The following is a 20,946-nucleotide window of genomic DNA, read 5'->3' on the forward strand; positions in this document are numbered from 1 at the left end:
GAGTGACTCGGGGGCTCTCGTGTTCCTGGTAAAATATACTACCCCCTGTAGCATATCGCTCATGTTTCAATCACACAAGCGGCAAGCAGCAAGAAAATCATAAGCGGGAATGTCAATTAGAAAGTCTCTCCCGTGCTGATACATTGTTTCATGCGTTCTGCCTCGTAAAACAGCCGCCGGTCGGGTGCTCCTTTTAAATAATCACAGGAAGCCTGTCAAGCAGAAACTCATTTCCAGATATCTCGTTGTTCAAAAAACATCTCTAAAGCAAACTCTTTTCAAGAGTTGATTCTTCGACGGGTTAATCTTGAACTTGACGTAGCGGAGCGGAGCTCAGCGAAGTGCTGCTGATCGGTCTAACGCTCAGGCCGCCATCTTGCCGCTGTTCTTTTTCATCCCCCCTATCTTTTCAATGTAAAGTCTTTATTTGGGTGCGTGTTTACAAACAAATCAAGAGATGCAAAGCCTTTGTTTAAGCAAATGTTGCAAATGTAATTCAAGTAATAGTCCCACTTGCGCACTCTGTTTACACTAAATATTCAATTCCAGCGTGCTCTAGGGTGCACCCTCCGTGCTGGAGTGCATCTAAATCAAAGTACAACAGCGTGTCCCATCTGGGAGACGTCCCCTAGTCACAGCTCATATTACCCCAAAGGGGTGTCCTCAATTAATTATGAGTTCCAATCAATCACAATGTTTGTTTAGTTCACATTCATTTATTTTTCTTATTTTCAAGTATTTCTTCATTCTCATAAATTCATTCTCAATTCCAAACGAATTAAGTTGATTCACATCCTTATAACATATCCATAATCCAATGCATTTTGGCTGCTATTGAGCCTTCATCAGGGATATATGTCTATAATCAAAAAGATATAATACATGAGGTAACAATCTATAAATTCCACATTTAGTGAATTTACAGAAAAAGAACTATCTATCAAATGCAGAAATAGTGAAAAGGCCAAAGCCCCCAGTATACACCAAGGATAAAATCACGGTAGAAGCCTTACAGAAAGGATTATCATTCGTTCCAACCGTTGAGGCAGATAAACTCGAAATGGAAGTGAGTTTTTACAAGTTGATGAGAAAACTTCGCTTGCGTCAATTTTTTGATAATGTGGTAACCGACAAAAAAGAAGAAAAAGAAGATCAATTGCTGGGTTTATCACCCCAGAGCACATACATTGCTCCAATTTCTCATAAAACATTGGACACTTTTGAAAATTTGGTTAAATTAGAAATATCCAAATTGGGTTTCAACAAGAAAGACAGGAAACATAATTTAGCCAATAAACAGAAAGACGCTCTCAAAAATATTGCAAAGAATCCGGAGCTAATCTGCCAGAAGGCAGATAAAGGTGGTGCTATTGTTATAATGAAAACCTCACATTATGAACAAGAAGTTGAAGCTCACTTAAATGATAAAGCCATTTATCTACCGCTGGATGATAACCCCACTGAATTGTTTTCTAAACATCTGGAAACATTGATTAACAAGGCATATGAAAACGCTGTAATAAATGAAAGAACAAAAAAGTTTTTGATTACCCGTCATCCGAGGAGCCCAACAATATACATGTTACCAAAAGTTCATAAGTCTTTAGAAAAACCTCCTTTTCGACCTATCGTCTCAACTGTTGGTTGGATTCATCAACCTATTGGACAACTTGTAGACAGGTATCTGCAGCCCTGTGTGATGGGAATGAGGACTTATGTCAGAGACACGACCCACTTTTTAAATATTCTTGAGCAAGTGAACATCTCTTCGGAAGAACAAATAGTGATGTGTAGTATGGATGTTAAATCCTTATACTCATCCATACCTCACCAAAAAGGCATAGAAGCCATTGAACATGCCCTCTTGGAAACTGAACTTGAAGAACAATTTAAGGTGTTTCTCATGGAACTTCTTGATTTCACCCTGTACCACAGCTATTTTTGCTGGAAGAATCAATTTTATCTCCAACAGACAGGAACTACTATGGGAAATTCGGCAGCCCCAGGGTATGCTAATATCTTTATGAAATCCTTTGAGGAAGAACACATCTTGAACCAAGAACCATGGAAATCTCAAGCCAGACTGATATTACGATACATTGATGATATCTTCATTATTTGGACTGGCTTGGAATAGTCATTATTAGAGGCCATCTCTACTCTGAATTCCCGAGACGAACAAATTCAATTTACCTCGGAGGTAAACAGAGATAAAATCACATTTCTATACCTGCAGGTATCCAGAATAAATTCTGGGTTTGAAACTGATATCTACAGAAAAGCTACTGATCGCAATAACCTTCTGCATTATAAGAGTTTTCACCAGGATTCTCTTAAAAAACACTTGCCGTACTCTCAAATGCTTAGAGTCAAGCGCATTGTTTCTTCTGTGGATAAGTCTGAATTAAGAATTCAGGAAATGGAAACGAGATTTAAGGAGAGAGAATATCCTATCAAAATTTTGGAGGAAGCTCGAACACGTTGTGCAGCCAAAAATAGAAAAGAACTTCTAAAAAAACCTCACAAGAGTAAAGAAACCACTAGAATGGTAGTGGTGTCGAAATACACCACCAAAAGTAATACTTTTAAAAAAATTGTTAAAAAACACTGGATACTGCTATCTCAAGAACCGGATTTTAACAATATATTCAATGAATTGCCACTTTTTGCCTATCAACGATCTCCCAATTTAGAAAGTTTAACTAAGGCCAAGGACCTGAGTGAAAATCAGACTTTTAAAGGAACATTGCCTTGTTATAATTGCAGTCATTGCAACTGTATAATAAAAGGAAACGTCACAACACACCCAAGCAAAGGTTATAACATCAAACTGAGAGTCAATGCTACCTGCGACAGTACTAACATTATTTATCTACTGAAATGTCCTTGTGGACAAGGATACGTGGGTAAAACAGAGCGTAAAATGAAGGTTCGCTTGAATGAGCACAAATCTAACATTCGCAACAAACCCACAAAATCTACAGTTGCTATCCATTTTCAGGAAGCTGCACATAATATCAGCCAATTGATATTTTTGATCTTGGCGACTGTTTCTAAACATGAAGGAGTTGATAATAACAAATTACTTTTGAAACGTGAAAACCTTTGGATTTATAAATTAGACACTCTGAAGCCCAATGGGATGAATGACAGGGTTGAATTTAGTTGTTACCTATAGAATCAAAACTTTCAATTAACTTTATTGACAATGTACTTGCTAGACATGCCAATGATTGACCGCGATCAGACTGTTTTTTTCAATTTTCTTAATTTATTTATTTTTTAACATTGTTCATTTTGATTACGTAGTATGGTTGTATCATTAGAATTAAATATTTGCTGGTAATTCTTAAACTATGAATGCTTCCTTAGGCTGTTAACATCGTTCCAATATGGCACTCATCCTCACAGCTAGAACGTTAGTCCTTCCTTTATGTTACAGCATTAACTTCTAATCGCGAGTTAAAACGCAGACTGACTTTACACTCGAGCAACATTTTTGAACGGATACTCGATACGATACTGCCTCTTACTTATGTAAGTTAACGATTAAGAACTTGTTATTAGGATTATAGGAACAATTTGTTCCTTTTTGATCGTATTTGCCACTGTTTAAATAACTTTTTAAATCTTGGGTGATAACTGCCATGGCGCTAAATAACTTTTGAAACGCTTGGATATAAGATGAGCGTGTAATTACCATACTTGAATTCGATGACTATCTTGTTGTTGTTATATCTTTAGATATTCTATGGTCATTTATAGGATAAGAATTCGCGATTATATTCGACTTGTATGAATTTATTTTCCACTGTTCCTTCATTATGTCACGGGTGATTCAATTTTGGTTCATTAGGTTTAAGCCATTTCGATATTCATTACTGGGGGCGTTGGCCTTTTCACTATTTCTGCATTTGATAGATAGTTCTTTTTCTGTAAATTCACTAAATGTGGAATTTATAGTTTGTTACCTCATGTATTATATCTTTTTGATTATAGACATATATCCCTGATGAAGGCTCAATAGCAGCCGAAATGCATTGGATTATGGATATGTTATAAGGATGTGAATCAACTTAATTCGTTTGGAATTGAGAATGAATTTATGAGAATGAAGAAATTCTTGAAAATAAGAAAAATAAATGAATGTGAACTAAACAAACATTGTGATTAATTGGAACTCATCATTAACTCACCTTTGGGGTAATATGAGCTGTGACTAGGGGACGTCTCGCAAATGTAATTCACACACAGAGTATAGATGTAAAGTTGCACCGGCAAATCAAAGTTAAATACTTTATTTATTTTATTTATTTATACCATTTTTAAAGCGCGCGCTTTCAACATACTGTGTTCATTTTGTATTTTGATTTGCCAGTAAAACATTACTTTTAATTCTGACTGCATCTGATTTAATTGCAAAACATTTGCTTAAACAAAGGCTTTCAATCGCATGCTTTTTTTTGTAAATACATACCTAAATAAACTCTTTCCATTGCAGTGACTTAAGGGTGTGTTTTGGGCAGAATCACAATAAAAAATGTTTCACCAGCAAATTAGGGTACAGATAAATGCAATGATTTGCCAGTGCAACATTACTTTTACTTCTGATTTACTTTCAAAATACTCACTTAAAAAAAGGCTTTACATTGGTTTCCCGTTTAAGATTTCAGACATGCACTCACATAAAGCCTCTATGAAATACATAGAAGTGCTAGTTTATATTTACATCTCCCCTTATTTTATCATGCCTGTGCACTTTATATTAAATTGTCACATCCGTCAAATTAAAGACTGACATTGCGTGGAAGCAACAGTGACTATGTTATATTTACCAACCTACATTTCCTTGTATACCTTTTATTGATCTCTTTCACGTGATGGAACAAGAAATATATAGTGGAACAGAAGATACTTGGTAGGAACATATACATTGTTTCATGCATTATGCATGCTGGTAGGCCACAGTAACCAAAAAGAATTGCTTACAGTATGCCTTCTAATCTAAAGAACATTGTTATTACATGATGTCATTTTAAATGGAGAACTGCTGTGGAGATGTTGCCTCTCTATGATGATATGAGAAAAATTATTTATAGAGCGCACGTACACCATCGGTTTCTTGGCGCTTAAGTGGAGGGGCTGAGGTCGCAGCAATGTGGTGAAATTAGTTGTATGCTTGGGAGAAAAGCCAGGTCTTCTTGAGCGACCTCCTGAATTGAGGGTAGGAGGATATTAGGCAGAGTTCTGGGGGTAGGGAATTCCAGAAGAGTGGAGCTTGTGAGGAAAATCTCAGGCCACCATGTTTCTTGCATCTGAAGGTGCATGGGGACAAGAGATTGGAGCAGGAGGATCGTAGGACGCGGGAAGAGACATAACGGTGGATTCGGGAGGCAATAAAGGAGGGGCCTTAGGAAGAGAGGGCTTTATGGATCAGGCAGCCCAGTTTAAAGAGGCTGCGCTGGGCCACAGGGAGGCAGTGAAGGCTCTTGAAGAGAGGTTTAGTGTGGCTGAACTTTGGCTGGCCATGGATAAGCCTGGCTGCTTGGTTCTGGATGAGTTGGAGTCAGTGGGATTGGTACGCGGGTATTCCGACGTACAAGGAGTTTGCATAATCAATGCAGGATATAACTAGTCCCAAAGTGACTTGGACGAGGGCTTCATGAGAGAGGAATCTGCTAATTTTCCTAATTCGGCATAAGTGGAAAAAGCGGACAGAGACCACCGAATTGATTTGGGCCCTCATGGAGAGGTCGTCGCTGATGGTGATGCCTAGGCTCTTGACTGGTTGACAGGGGGGGTGGAGAGCCCAGGGAGAGGGACCAGAAGTTGGAATTCCAAGGATTGCCTGGGGGCCCGTGAGAACCAGCTCGGTCTTATCAGGATTAAGTTTGAGCTGATTTGTGTTCATCCAACTGCTGATGAAGGTCATGGTGGATTGAACGTTGTCTATAGAGGAGGGGGAGGGATCGATGTTGAAGATGAGCTGAAGGTCATTGGCATAATTAAAAATGACTACTGATCTTTTTTGGAGTTCAGAGATCAGGGGAAAAATGTACAGGTTGAAAAGAAGGATGGTGAGGGAGGAACCCTGTGGGACTCCGCAAGTGAGACTTTTTTCCTCCGAGGTGAAGGTGGAAAGATGGACCGCTTGATTTCGGTCTTGGAGGAATGAGGCGAGCCACCTCAGTGGTGGGTCCCGGATGCCGGCGTTCTCGACCCGATCGAGGAGGACAGCGTGGTTGACGGTATCATACCCCGCTTACAAATCTAGGAGCACTAGTGCCTGTGAGGTGTTCAGATTGGCCCTCTTTCTAAGTTCTTCATGGACAGCCAGGGCAATGGACTCAGTGGAGTGTTGATGTCTGAAGCCAGCTTGTTGGGGATCTAAGTAGTGGGAGTTTTCCAAGAAAGTACTAAGTAGTTTGCTACAAAGGCCTCCAAAATTTTTCCCAAGAAGGGGAGTAACGAGATGGGGCGGAAATTACATAGTGCCTCAGGGTTAGCTCCTGTTTTTTTAAGGAAGGGCGAAACTACCACTGTTTTGAAGGAGATGGGGACCACGCCTGAGGTAAGGGAGTTGTTAAGGAGAGAGATGGGAGGGACGGGGATGTTGAAGAAGATCTCCCCGGCAATATGTGGGAGACAGCTGTCCCGTAGAGAGCCGGAGCGAACATTACTAAGGAGGGAAAAGAAAACCTCCTGAGTGATCAAGGGGAAGATGGAAAAGAGAGAGGAGTTACTGGGTACTTCGCCGAGATCGGGGGTGGGTCGGCCTTGGGAATATGTTGAGGGAGTGGCAGAGGGATTGTGATGGCAGGAGTTTGATAGTGACACGGTTGGGTTTCGCTAGTTTGTTAACTATTGAAAAGATGTCTTTAGCTTATCAGGATGAGTTCAGGATTTTAGAAGAGAAGTGTTCAGTTTTGGCTACTAGCATGGCAGATTTGTAGCCTTTTAAAGCAGCGAGGAAGGTGGATTTTTTGAGAGGACAGTAGTCCAGTCTCCACTTGCGCTCGGTTTGGCGTAGAGCGAGTTTCCTGTCTTTAAGGTCCTTAGCGAACCAGAGCTGAGCATCGTGGGGCCGTTTGTTTTTGAGTTTTTTTCAAAGGAGCAAAGATGTCTCTCGCCTGGGCCAGCCAGGTATTGAGGGCTTCGGCCTGAGTATGGACTGAGAATGGTGGTCTGGAGGGTTGGTGGGGACTCGGTATGGACGTAGCAAGGGAAGCACAAAGGGTAGGGATGTCTACCCGACTCCAGTTCCTGATCATAAGAGGGTCGGTCATGAGAGGTTTGGTAGTGGTGAGTTTAGGGATGGAGAAAGAGATAAAAAAGTGATCAGACCAGGCACAGGGGGAAATCTGGAGATTAGTGATGTCCAGGTTTGAGGTCCAAACCTGTTCCAAGATGTGTCCTTTAATATGGGTGGCCACTTTAATGTGCTGGGTAAAATTCAGACAGTTTAGTTAATCCGTGAAGTCCATCGAACAAGCGCGGCTTTCAGTGCTCCGTCCCCTGGAGGGGCAAGGGCACACTACATGCTCCGCTTGTGACGTTGCGAGGAGGACAGGCCTTACCTGGCACCGAGTGTGCATGACTGCCATGATGTGCCGATAGCACTGACAAAACGGGAAACATCCTTTACCCCGCATAAGTTACTCCACGTGCCAATACCCCACATTTTTTACTCCACAAAATCTTTTACAACGCAGCACTTTACATCATAAACTATTACAACGTATTCCTCAAAGTAACGCCACCGTGGAGTTAGAATAGTAAATTGCATTGTAATGGGGAATACGTTGTAATGGATTGCGTGGTAAAGCCCTGCATTGTAAAATATTTTGCGGTGTAAAAACTGCGGGGTAATGGTATACGGAGTAAAAGTGTGCCGGGTAAAGTTTCCTATTCTGATAAACATTGACAATGCCTTTAGACATTAACATTGACAATGCCTTTAGCTCTTGGATTGCTGAGACCTATTGGCTTTCCCAATGCCTGCTTTTAGTGCTGCCTAGGGGATTTAGGAACACGTCTATCTGCCAAGGGGAAGCTTGCTCTCTTTTTCCCATGCTGCTGCAGGGGTCTGGCAGGGGTCGCGCAAGGGCCAAGATGTACTAATACAAAGACGTGCCTAGTGTTGCTGCACTCAAAATAATTCAATAATTCGATCCAGAGTTTGCTGAAACAATAATTCCAATCTCAGAGAGACTTGTAATTACGATTTGTAGAATTTCACCCACAGTTATTACTCTGAGTGAAATAACCAACTCCTAATGAGGGCCTTAATGGGAAAAACAAGTAACGTCTACATTCTTGTGAAGTGGCCCCAAGATTTGGGGTGGCATTCGTAGCCAGCTCTTGTATTTTAACTAACATAACTTTGCATGTTGTAATATTAGATGCCATGGCCTCTATAATGTAAAGGGCGCATTTTCCCTGTTTGCGTCCAGTGCACCTTAAAACAGGTGTGCCAGGTGCAAACAGGGGAAGTGCACCCTATTACATGGAATGCTCTGCCCCCAGTGCAACCAGGAACTTGTGCTGCCCAGGGGGTAGCGTATTCATGTGAAAAACGAAGCGGCTGCCCTGAAGCCGCTTCATGTTTTACACAGTGCAGGTGGCAATCCACTTGCACTTTTAAAATGGGATTAGTGAACCCCATGCAGGCGGGTGCAGTCAGTGACTGCACCAACCTGCAAGGGAATGTCTAGGGAGTCCATGAGACAACCTTTCCCCCTCCAGAGGGATGCTTTTAGGTGGCGTACTGTCAGTGAACCTCCTGAGAGCTTCTTTGCCTCTGCATCCGCGTCTATATTAGGGAGCGGGCACAGAGGAAAAGGGATTCCTCTCATTTGTATGGCCATGCCCCCATGCAAATGAGGGAACGCCCATCGAAAATAGCGTTGGAGCTTTTGTGCGCCAGCGTTATAACGGTATTACAGAAGGGGCAGCACAAGCATCTGCGGCCTCTTCTGTAATACGAAAGTGCCCCGGGTGTGCAAAGTGGGCGCAATCGCTTGTTGCACCCTTGAGGCACTTATGTTCTATAGCCCTATATGTACAATGTCTGATGTGAAACTGGAAGTCCAAGAACGCAAAATGCACAGTGCTTCTGTACTCGGATTTATCAGATGTGGGAACACCAGACACAATTTCAACTGGTAAAATCATAAGTGACTTTCGCTACAACAGGAGCCAAGCCTCAGCTTGACTGCTGTCCCTGGGGATCTTTTCCTCTGACAAGGTGAGGGGACATGCAAAGCTCCCTCCTGTCACAACTTCCCTTCACTTTCTCTAACCCCACTCCCTTCTCCCCAGCCCCTGACAGAAGCCATAGCTCCCAATCCCCCGTTCTTACAGCAGGAGGTAAATGAGAGTGTTAAACCACTCTAGCATGGACCTACCATGCAAAATATCGCACAGTAACTCCAGGTCCACACCGTTATTACCCAATCCAAGATGTTTAACTCATAATTACACAGTACTGGTGGGGGATTACATATAGTAAGAATAATTACATGAGTGAATTTTGCACCCTAAAAGTACTAATCAACTCGTAATCCATGCCTAAACATCCAAAATTAGATGAAGGTGTAGTTGACTCAGGGGTTACCTGATCACTCTGCCTATCAGAGACAATAGCTGAAATTTGCACTTACTCCAGATGTGTGATGTGTCTCAGCCAAAGCCAATAACTATATATTTTTTTCACTAACTTCCCTGACCCAAAAAGACAAATGCTTTAAAAATGCAAACACCCCTTCCCCCTTTCTTCATTAACAGCAGAGTGCTATCATGAGCCACTAACTGCTGTGAAACAGAGAAGTAATGTCTACCATTTTGGGTAGTGAGCAGCTCCCCATTGCAGCTGAGGTAGATGATTTACAACCACCTGAGCTGAATCACCACCACTATAGCAGTCATCACTGCTCACACGATTAAATGCTGCATGCATTCAACACGGATCACTGACATAATATCGAGGGACATAATATCGACTATCAAAAATATTGTTGACAAAATATCTACAGACAGAATATCGAGTTTGTATCTAAAAACAGGTAAGTACAAAAATATTGAGTTAAAAATATTGTTTACTAAAATATAGTTTATAAAAATATCGACTTTATTAAAAACAATGTTAAATGAAATTAATATTAAAAATTAATTACTAAAATATACTTAAAAATACTTAAATTAACTTATAATAAATAAATAATTAATGAAAGTTATAAAAAACATCATATTTGTTAAAACATATATATATAGTAACATAATATAATTAAATAATATCCAATATTATTACCGTACAATAGCGTAAGTGTAAAAAATCACTATTCCCACTCCAGAGAGTGCAACAGTAGGGAAAGCGTTGGATAGCGTACGGATAAAAATTACTATTCCCACTCCAAAGAGTACAACAGTAGGGAAAGCGTTGGATAGCATAGGGTTTAAAATTACTATTCCCACTCCAGTGGGTGCAACAGTAGGGAAAGCGTTGGATAGCGTAGGGGTAAAAATTACTATTCCCACTCCAGTGGGTGCAATAGTAGGGAAAGCGTTGGAAAGCGTAGGGGTAAAAATTACTATTCCAACTCCAAAGAGTGCAACAGTAGGGAAAGCGTTGGATAGCGTAGGGGTAAAAATTACTATTCCCACTCCAAGTAGTGCAACAGTAGGGAACGCGTTGGATAGCGTAGGGGTTAAAATTACTATTCCCACTCCAAAGAGTGCAACTGTAGGGAAAGCGTTGGATAGCGTAGTGGTAAAAATTACTATTCCCACTCCAGTGGGTGCAACAGTAGGGAAAGCGTTGGATAGCGTAGGTGTAAAAATTACTATTCCCACTCCAGTGGGTGCAACAGTAGGGAAAGCGTTGGATAGCGTAGGGGTAAAAATTACTATTCCCACTCCAGTGAGTGCAACAGTAGGGAAAGCGTTGGCTAGCGTAGGGGTAAAAATTACTATTCCCACTCCAGTGAGTGCAACAGTAGGGAAAGCGTTGGATAGCGTAGGGGTAAAAATTACTATTCCCACTCCAAAGAGTGCAACAGTAGGGAAAGCGTTGGATAGCGTAGGGGTAAAAATTACTATTCCCACTCCAAAGAGTGTAAAAGTAGGGAAAGCATTGGATAGCGTAGGGGTTAAAATTACTATTCCTACTCCTGAGAGTGCAACAGTAGGGAAAGTAAATACTTCATATATTATTTAAAAATATATAAATTAATATCTATAAAAAATTAATTAAAAGTAATTACCAATTTAATATATTATAATAATTAACCTATTAAAATTACTAATTAACATTAATTATTACAATTAGTTACCTATTAAAACAAATTAATTACAAATTAACAAATAATTCTTTAACAATTAAAAATTAATTAACAATTAATTCAAATTAAATACAATTAAATAAATGTAATCATTTAATTAATTATAAATAAATTACTTCCCACCCTATTCCCCTATAAACCCACAACCCGCTACAGAAAATAAATTAGTAAAATTAACATAATTAGCAATTATTCAATTAAATGAAATTTAATTGGCAATTACAATTTTATTAATTACACATAAAAACTTAATTAACAATTAATTCTAAATAAATACCAATAATTAATTTTACATACTTAATTATAATTAAATTACTTCCCACCCAATTCCCCTATAAACCCACAACCGCTACAGAAAATAAATTAGTAAAATTAACATAATTAGCAATTAATCAATTAATTAAAATTAATTGCCAATTAAAATGTAAATATTTACCAAATATAAATTAAATAACAATTAATAAAATATTATTACCAATAAATAAATGTACATATTTAATTAATTATAATTAAATTACTTCCCGCCCTATTCCCCTATAAACCCACAACCCTCTACAGAATTAAATTACGCAAAAATTCAAAAACACAAAATTCATTATTTTAAAATTAATTATAACATAAATACACACTTTTCACACATATAATAACATAAAAAACACTATAAAAAATTCGATATTATTATAAATGCGATAATTTTAATAACCTATATTATATACTTCGATATTTTAACTTTCTATATTTTTAACATTCGATATTACATTACTTACCTTAAAAACAATATGTTGGATGCCTATATTCTGTCCATTCGATATTTTGTCCAATCTATATTTAAAACTCGATATTATGTCCAATCGATATTTTGGACTCAATATTTTGACTGTTTACCATTCAACACAGATAACTGTGACTACTATGACTACTAGTTATTCCATCAATTTGTGGAAACTACCTGCCATCCATTCTAACTGACAGTAGAAAACACACTCAACAGATGTCTCTCAAACACGCCATATTCAACCATGATAACAATGGCATGTACTCTAACCCAAACAGCACCATGTGTTACTCCAACCAGTTAGACTGAGGCGTCTGAAATGAACCCAACCACAGAGGAAGCCTGTCACCTGACCCTGTCAACAAAGGCACATACGCCTCAGCACCCACCAAAGGGTAGCCCAAATACACAACATGCCCATCAGTCATACTGACCAATCAGGGACACCTATTTCTCATACCGACACACAGGAGATGCCTGTCAACCAACCCATGCAACAGGGGTCAAAAGTCACTGTTCTGATCAACATGAATATCAACTGTTAGAAGTTAACAGCCTGGTGTACGAAGTCATTTAGCAGTCACAAAGACTGCGATTCGCCAAATCATAGACTTTGCAACTGCTTAATGGCTTTCACTAATGTAATAAACCCATTCTGCACTTCAGCAACTGGTTACTGTATTGCAAAATGGATTTTGAAATACATTACCAATCACAGTTTGAAAGGGGCGTGTTTAATGTGTCCCATCCCAATTCCCATTCGCAATGCTATGGATCAATGGTTTACGACCACAGTTTTAGTCGCCATCCAATGACAAGTGACCTACTCCTCAAAGGATGTGGAAACCCATTTGCAAAGGGGAAGGGGTCTGCGTGGGTCCCTTTTCCTGTGTGAAGGTAAATAAAACGTTTGTTTGGCAGTGGGCAGTGCCAACTCTGCAAACAACGTTTTTAATAAGTATATTTAAGGAAAACGGTCTGCATTTAAAGAAAAATGTTCTTTATTTAGATTTAATAACAGACACAGTGGTCTGCTGACCCCAGCAGGCCACCATCCCTTTGATGGCATGCTATCAGAGTAAGCCAAATGTGTGACCTACCTCAAGAATATTGATGAGGTAGGCCGAATTGAGACCACTTCAGATGATGATTTAGCAAACACTACTATGAGTACATAAGTCAGTTTACAAAACCAGAATTGACTCGCAAGAAGTTGGTGTGCAATTTTCTCCTGCTTTTTGTGAATCAATTCTTAGTACATCTGGCCCTAAATCTGTTACCTATCCCAGCTGACTGCAGGCACATGCACCTCTGGGAGCAGTCACTTATCCCAGCTGACAGCAGGCACATTCACCTCTGGGAGCAGTCACTTATCCCAGCTGACAGGCATTACCTGAGAGCTGTCTCTCACCATGAACCTGCCCATTGCCCCAAAAAGATTTTAGATGTCTGCAATTTCACCATCAAAAGCATAAACTTGTCTCCCTCTGGGTGACTAACAGAGGCTACTCAACATTATTAAGATATTTCATCCACACACTAAACACACGATAAAACTGTCTTCTAGAGGATGGTACGGGTAGTCATCATTATAAATGTATCCCTCTGCTGGGGTGGGGAGGGTTGTGAAGATTCATGACCCATCTTAGCTCTGCGCCTCTCAGGCCCCACTCCACGAGGGTGGAAGAGAGCTTTGTCGGGCCAGAAAGTTGTCCATCAGAGGATCTTGAGAAAGTTGTTGCATACCATACAGCTTAACCCTACGAGGATATTGTAAAACTGTCCTTCACCACCCACTATACAGATGTCTACCCTGATGGCAGTAGAAGCTGTCCCTTACCCCAGCCAACAGCGCACAGCTTGTGCAGGTAATGCCGGAAGTAGATGTTATACACTTTGATGAGCAGCAGGTAGAGGTGGAAACCTTCGATCCCCATCCAGGTGAGGCAGCAGAGAAGGAAGCAGTGGAGCAGAACAGCAGCGGCTGTGCAGAGTCCAGGCTTGTCCAGGGAAGCTCGCGCCAGGGCCTCATTGGTCAGGAAGCAAACATTGAGTAAAAAGATGGAACCCACCAGGTTCATGTGGATTTTTGCTGTATAGTCATTCTTGCGTTTTCTAAACAAAAAGGCACAGAGATCAGCAATTGACTATTGTAGAATTACCAACAAATAAGTTTGTCAGGGGCTGAAAACTATAAAAAGGCCATTGTTCGTGACAAAAATACATATCTTGATATTATGTTTATCAACATGATTTTTATCCTTTGAGCACAAGAATAATAATGAGAAACGTAAGGCCTGATTCCGTGTTTGGCGGTACGGTAGACTGTAAAACCCATGGTGGAGGTGCAGCTACTGCAGCACCAGTTGCCCAACTGCTGTATTACGAGTTTGATGGTCGTACCGCCAGGCGGTCCCACAACGCTGCATTTCTAAGGCTCACATGCAAACCTTTGAAAGGTACCACTGTGTGCCAGCCGCCACAGGCCCACCCAACCTGTATTCTAATTAGAATACGGCAGACGGCCAGACTATGGGTTTGGCGGTCTTTGAGCAGGGTGCTGGCGTAACTGTACCTCTCCAAGACCGCCAAACTCGTAATCAAGCTGTCAGTGATAAAAAAAGATCAATGACAATACAAAAAAATCTATTTAAAAAAACAGAAAAAAGAAAGTAATAGGGATCACACAAATATGCATGCAGAGATATTTTTAAAGAGCTGACAGATGCAACACAAGCAACCAGAAAGGAAAAGAAAGGTACAATTGTATGTTCATATTTTCAAAGTCAGTAAGCAAGGAGGCAACTCATTTTTAGTACTATCATAACATTGAGGAACTATTTTGGGAGTGGTTATGAGGTAGGATGGACTAAAGAGGACTGAAAAAATGAATAGCTTAAAAAATAGATTTGTTAAGTATTCATACATCCTTTTATATCTTCTCTGTGGCTGGGCAGTGTTCCCTTCCACACAAGGACAAAGAACACAATACACTGGTTGGTTAATTTTTTTTATTTATTATTTTATTATGCTTTTGGTTTACTGGCCTTGGCACAAAAGGAGAAAACAAAATAAGTCAATAACCATGCAATAAAATGAGCATTTAAAAAAATCCATAAAAAGCTCTACTGTTTCAGTTATTATCTCCACCAATAGAAAACGGAAGACTGCATCACAAATACTTCTATAGGGTCTCCCAGTAATAAATCCTATTATTTCGGCCCAAGAGTTACCATTAACAATGAGTACCATACCTTTACTAGTTGGATAGGCATGTGTTGGTCCGACATACAACCTTTAATTCTGATTTCCAACCGCATTTTCAGCTGCTTTGATTAGTCCGGCGAAAACTAACCAGGGTGTACCGCATTTACTCCTAATCCCATTACCAGACTCATTGGTGACTACAAGCAACTCATAATGGTGTCTTTTGTCATGACAGGGGACTTTACCAAAACTCAAGACTCCTTTCTTCAAGGGAAATAGGAGTATGGAAATGAGAGAGAACAGAACAAGAAGGACAGACATTGGGAAGTCAATTATTCTGTAGGAATTTGCTTCTTTCCCACGCCACCCCCCTCCTACGTCAGCTGCACTGGCTCCCGGTCAGGCAGAGAACAAAGTTTAAGGGCCTCTGCATCACACATAAAGCTATCTATGGCCAAGCCCCTAGTTTTTATCAATGATCGTCTAGTCAACTATATACCCAGCAGTGTGCTATGGCCTGCTGGCCTGCCCCTGCTTTAGCTTGTCCTCTAAAGGAGGAAGAGCCTTCTCAACCTCCACCCCCCAAATTTGGAACAACTTGCCGGAGAATGTATGTAAGGAAAATACCCTTCTCCCATTCAGGAAGAAGTTAAAACAGTTTTTTTTGGAAGCCTGGGGCACAATCTAATCAATTACCTCTCTTCACGTGCTAGGGTAGGGCTCTCTCTCATATTGCTTAGAGACCTGAAGGTGATAATGCGCTCTACAAATGCGAATTACAATTACTTTCTCACCTTCTGTGTGTGGCCCAGAATCATTTAAATTCTAGCAGCTCTCATCCTTAAGTCCTTAAAGCGATCAAAAAAGTCTGCAAGATTGCCCATACACCATTGTTTCACTATTCGTTATGAAGGTTCATTTCTGGAATATAGGCTCTTAGTAGAAATTTGCCTCTGGTGCCCACACCAAACAGGGCCTGCTTTTTCCATAAAGCAGGACAAACATTTGTTCTTTAGTGCCTCCGTGGTTCATTTATCCATTTTATATAAGAATGTTTCTTCTGAGGACTCCTATTGGTGTTTTTGAGATTCTTCAAGTGGTTTCTTTGACCAGTTTTGGGTTTCTTATGGCTTTGTTGCTCATTGGGGGCTAACATATTTGAGTTCTCTTATTGACCTTTTTCCGAGTGCACTGAGACAGGACTGGTAATTCGCTCTTCACAGTTCTCCATACTCAGTCAGTAGAGGCTGAGATGTCCTATTGTAGGAATAGCATTTCCAGGGGATCAGTCGGAGAGCGTCTTGAAAGTCTTTTACGCTATTTATAGCTCAATGATTTCTGCCTTCTGGGATTCAATTACTTTCAGCAACTCATTCCTCTAGGCACTTGCTATCCACGCCACTACCACCTTTTATGATCTATGAGCGGGGGAATCTTCAGCCAGATTGTACTACTTTATGAAGTAGCAGATCAGTGAGCGGGAAAGGGTGTATCGTTTTGACCTGGACTACATTTTTTTTAAATTGGCTTGATATGCCTGCACAACCTGGACAAAATAGTTTTTTTGATGCTGTGTGTGGATATAAAGAGTTTGGGTCTTAAGTTTTGACTGCAGGGTCTGAATGGCCATCCCCCATACCTTCTTGCTCCCCCCCTTACCCACATGACTTTCGTTGGGATTTTCCCCATATTTGCTAACCTTGGGTAATGCAACTTTTGCTTCCATCAGTGGTGCTCCTTCAGCTACCCCTCAATGGCTTTCTAATTAGGATCTTTCTCCTACTCTACTCCAGTATATGCTCTTCCTTCCTAGGAATGAAGTATCATATCCACTTCGATTATCACACCTCACCGCCTGACGTTCCAGTTATTGGACCTGAAAAATGGATTTGGGAGGGTTGCTAAATATCAGGATAAAAGGTGTGAAACTGCTACTGCTTGCATTTTCTCAGACTATTTCTGTCATTTTCCCTTGGGCTATTGTCTGAGATTTACAGAAGTGAGTTCCCACGTTATTCCCCGGCCTTACTGCTGGGCCTCGTTCATACAGTGAATGGGAGCTACTTCTGTCACCTTTCACTGCTGTTACTACCTTAACTTCATTCTGGAAGGGCATGGCCTTAACTTCAGCAAACGTTGTCTGTCAGCTCAATATGTATCCATCCGTCAGGGCCAGCACAGCTCTCTTGAGCAGCTGCTCCCAGCTAGGTTCTTCTAGGGCGGGTTGACAGGAATGAAAGCATGTGAACTGGCCATTAAGGAGGGTGGCGAGGAGACCCACTTGGGTGACAGAAGGCAATGCGGAATGCAGGGGTAGAGAAGTACACCAGCTTGACAGTTCGAAAAAGCACTCAATCACAGGGTGCTAAACAGAAAAAAAAAGTGATTGAAAAGCAAGCATTGGAAGCGGAAATGCTGGCCAATCAGAGCATCGGTAAAGAGGCAATTCTCCATGAGTGTGACAACCACCAGACTGACAATCTGAGACACGAATAAGAAGCAGGCACATGACGGTGAGAGGACAGCAATGGGTGGTCTCCAAGCCCTTCTATGTACTTGGTCAGCCACAATCTGGCTCGCACTGACATGAACTGTCTAGTGGGCTAACAGAGCCATGCCCAGCCTACTGGCAGTCAGAAAAACACTGAAAACTTGCATTTTTGCCTAAACCAGCTATTGAACCTCATCCTGCTGATATGAGTTAGTGCTTTGACACCTCCGGGCATTTGTGCGCTTAAGAAATGTATTAGCATAGGTTCAACATAAACATGAAATAGCCCTGCTAGAGCATGTGAAGCCTAATGTGAATAGTATAATGGGCCAAAACATAAGATGTCTTAGAATATTAGAGGATTGCGAGCTAGCAGTCATGACAGGATCATATTGTTCTGACTGAAGAATGAACTGTGAGGAGTGAGCATTGAGAAGTGAGCTGTGACTTGCTTAATTACACGGGCTGTGAGCGCTGGTTTCCTGCACACAAATGCAGGCAGTCATGGGCAATGGTTGCACAATCACTTGACTATAATCATCACTACAATCCTGTGCTTCCTCCTCACAGTCCTCACTTCATGAGGTGAGCTCTCATGAATTAAGGAGGGACAAAGAAGTTGGACAAGGCCACATTACTTACTGATAATCTTCATTACTTTGAGTACAAGACAGTCTTTACTTTAAAATAAGGACTGGGATGAGAACATCTGAAAAGGTGGTAATGTGTTAGCAGCGTCTCTGTACATGTGCTTATGCAGTGAACCAACCTGTGCATTAGTGTAAGAGAGTGTGGTTACAGGAGACTGTTGGTGTTACGTGTATGATGCCTGTGTCATTAAGTATACATTGATGTGCACAGTGCTATGTCTGCTGGAGATGCTCAGACTCACAAGCATTTAAAATGTGCATGAGAGCATTTGTAGAAAATTACATTTCTTTAGATGTTGGGTTTGAAAATCTCAATTGCATCTTGGACGTTTATGAATTGAAATACATACAGGAATACAACCAGTGACAGTGACATCAAAGATGGCGGGCGGATTGCCACCACCAGGCTGGCGGTAGCCACCGCCAGCCTGGCGGGGGCAATCCGCCCGCCATCCGCACCTAAATCCCCCCCGCCATATTAGGATAGCGGGGTGGACCGCGGCTGACGGAAAGACCGTCTGCCGCTTTACCGGGGCGAAAACGTTTAATATGATGGCGGTGTCTATTAGACACCCCCAGCCATATTATGATGGGCTTAAACAGATGCCTTTCCAGTCTTCACTTCGGGGGCCCCCTGCGGGCCCCCATGGTGAAGAGGGGGTGGGAGGTGCAAATGGGGGGTACCTGTGGTACCCCCCTGCATTTGCATACACAATGCGGCAGGCACCGCGCGGTGCCTGCCGCTTTGTGTATTCAAATGCATACATGCATTTTTAGCATTGTGGCGGGGGGTGCTGAGAGCACCGCCTGCCACAATGTTAAAAATGCAAAATGCGCCCGCCTCAGTGGCGGTCGCATCCTAATATGCAGTGCCGAACCGCCGCTCAGCTCGCGGGCGGTCCCGTTTTCCGTGAGGGTGGCGGGCAAAGTCCGCCCGCCATCCTAATGCGGGCCATAGTGTCTAAAAAAATATGTCTACATAGAAATCATCGATCCAAGCTGCAAGTCAGGGAAACACCTGGAGGACAGCCTCCGTAGGAAGGAATCTTGCTATGATTCGCTTGCTCGCCATAACAGGAGAAGATACAGAGGAACCTGCAGTTTACTGTAACTAGAGTCACAAACCATAACATCACTCTGACTGAGGGTAAAAAAAATTGTAAGATTTCTTCTAACAACCACAGTAGCTCAAGATCTCAATGCAAAAGAAGTCTTCCCAAACAGGACTCTGCTCACCTACTAAACTCACCATTGGTAGAGAAAGAAGTTGAGAGTTAAGTTGATGCAGAGGTCTGACATAAGTTCTGCTTGTGAGTGGGACATTGCCAGGTTGTAGTGTAAAACATCACATCAGACTGGCATGTGATTTGCCATTCCCACAGCTGTCCCACTATTGGACACCAATAAAAGCAGAGGATATAGATAAAGGCTCTCAGAGATTGGTGAGTTTAAGTTTACTTGTGGGTGTTCATGTTGGGGCGCATGCGCTATAATTGTTTTCCACAACTTTCTCCAGTGGGATTTTAGAGACATTTGTCTGGAATATTGGTGCATTTTGTTTTGACATTATATTAAAATATTTTTCTATGTAAGTTGCGGGGTAAAAGAATAGCGGGAACTGCATTTGGAATTGCGGTCATTCCTTCGTGAAATTAGTTGTTTATCAAGCGGAGTAGTCGTCTACTGGGAAGCAGTTGGCCGCCATAAGGGTGGAGGGAATAAGGGTTGATTGATTGGGAATAGGAATATGACACTGACATAATATCAACAACCAAAATATAGAATGGACATAATATCGATGGACAAAATATTGTCTCCCTATCTCCAAACAGGTAAGTACAAAAATATCGAAGACAAAATATCGTTGGTTAAATATAGTTTGTAAAAATATCGAATTTGTAAAACAAGTTAAAAGTAACATTAACTTAATTAAATAATCAATATAATTACCTAAAACATACTTTAAATTATTTTTAAAATGTCAAAATGCATAAATAATATATGTAACCTGTTACAAAAAATTTACATCAGTGTTGGATAGCGGGAGGGTAAATTTACTATTCCCACTCCAGCGAGGGGAACAGTAGGGAAAGCGTTGGATAGCGGGAGGGTAAAATTTACTATTCCCACTCCAGCGAGTGGAACAGTAGGGAAAGCGTTGGAAAGCGAGTGGTTAAAATTTACTATTCCCACTCCAGCGAGTGGAACAGTAGGGAAAGCGTTGGATTGCGGGAGGGTAACATTTACTATTCCTACTCCAGTGAGTGAAACAGTAGGGCAAGCGTTGGATAGCGGGAGGGTAAAATTTGCTATTCCCAGTCCAACAAGTGGAACAGTAGAGAAAACGTTGGATAACGGGAGGGTAAAGATTACTATGCCCACTCCAGCAAGTGGAACAGTAGGGAAAGCGTTGGATAGTGGGAGGGTAAAAATTACTATTCCCACTCCAGCGAGTGGAATAGTGAGGAAAGCGTTGGATATCGG

The 20,946-nt window shown here is 41.2% G+C and overlaps 1 protein-coding gene across 1 annotated transcript in view; it reads right to left on the bottom strand.

Annotated features, from left to right (window-relative positions):
- The window catches only part of ADGRG5 (adhesion G protein-coupled receptor G5), a 303,433-nt gene that overhangs the window by 89,531 nt on the left and 192,956 nt on the right, over positions 1 to 20,946 (bottom strand). Inside the window, exon 7 of the mRNA XM_086946433.1 lies at positions 13,955 to 14,229. Within this exon, the coding sequence (XP_086802559.1) occupies positions 13,955 to 14,229 (275 nt within the window). The remainder of the gene's footprint in view (positions 1 to 13,954; positions 14,230 to 20,946) is intronic.

This window comes from Lissotriton vulgaris, chromosome 12, assembly GCF_964263255.1.
Source record: "Lissotriton vulgaris chromosome 12, aLisVul1.2, whole genome shotgun sequence".
Lineage (NCBI taxonomy): Eukaryota > Metazoa > Chordata > Amphibia > Caudata > Salamandridae > Lissotriton > Lissotriton vulgaris.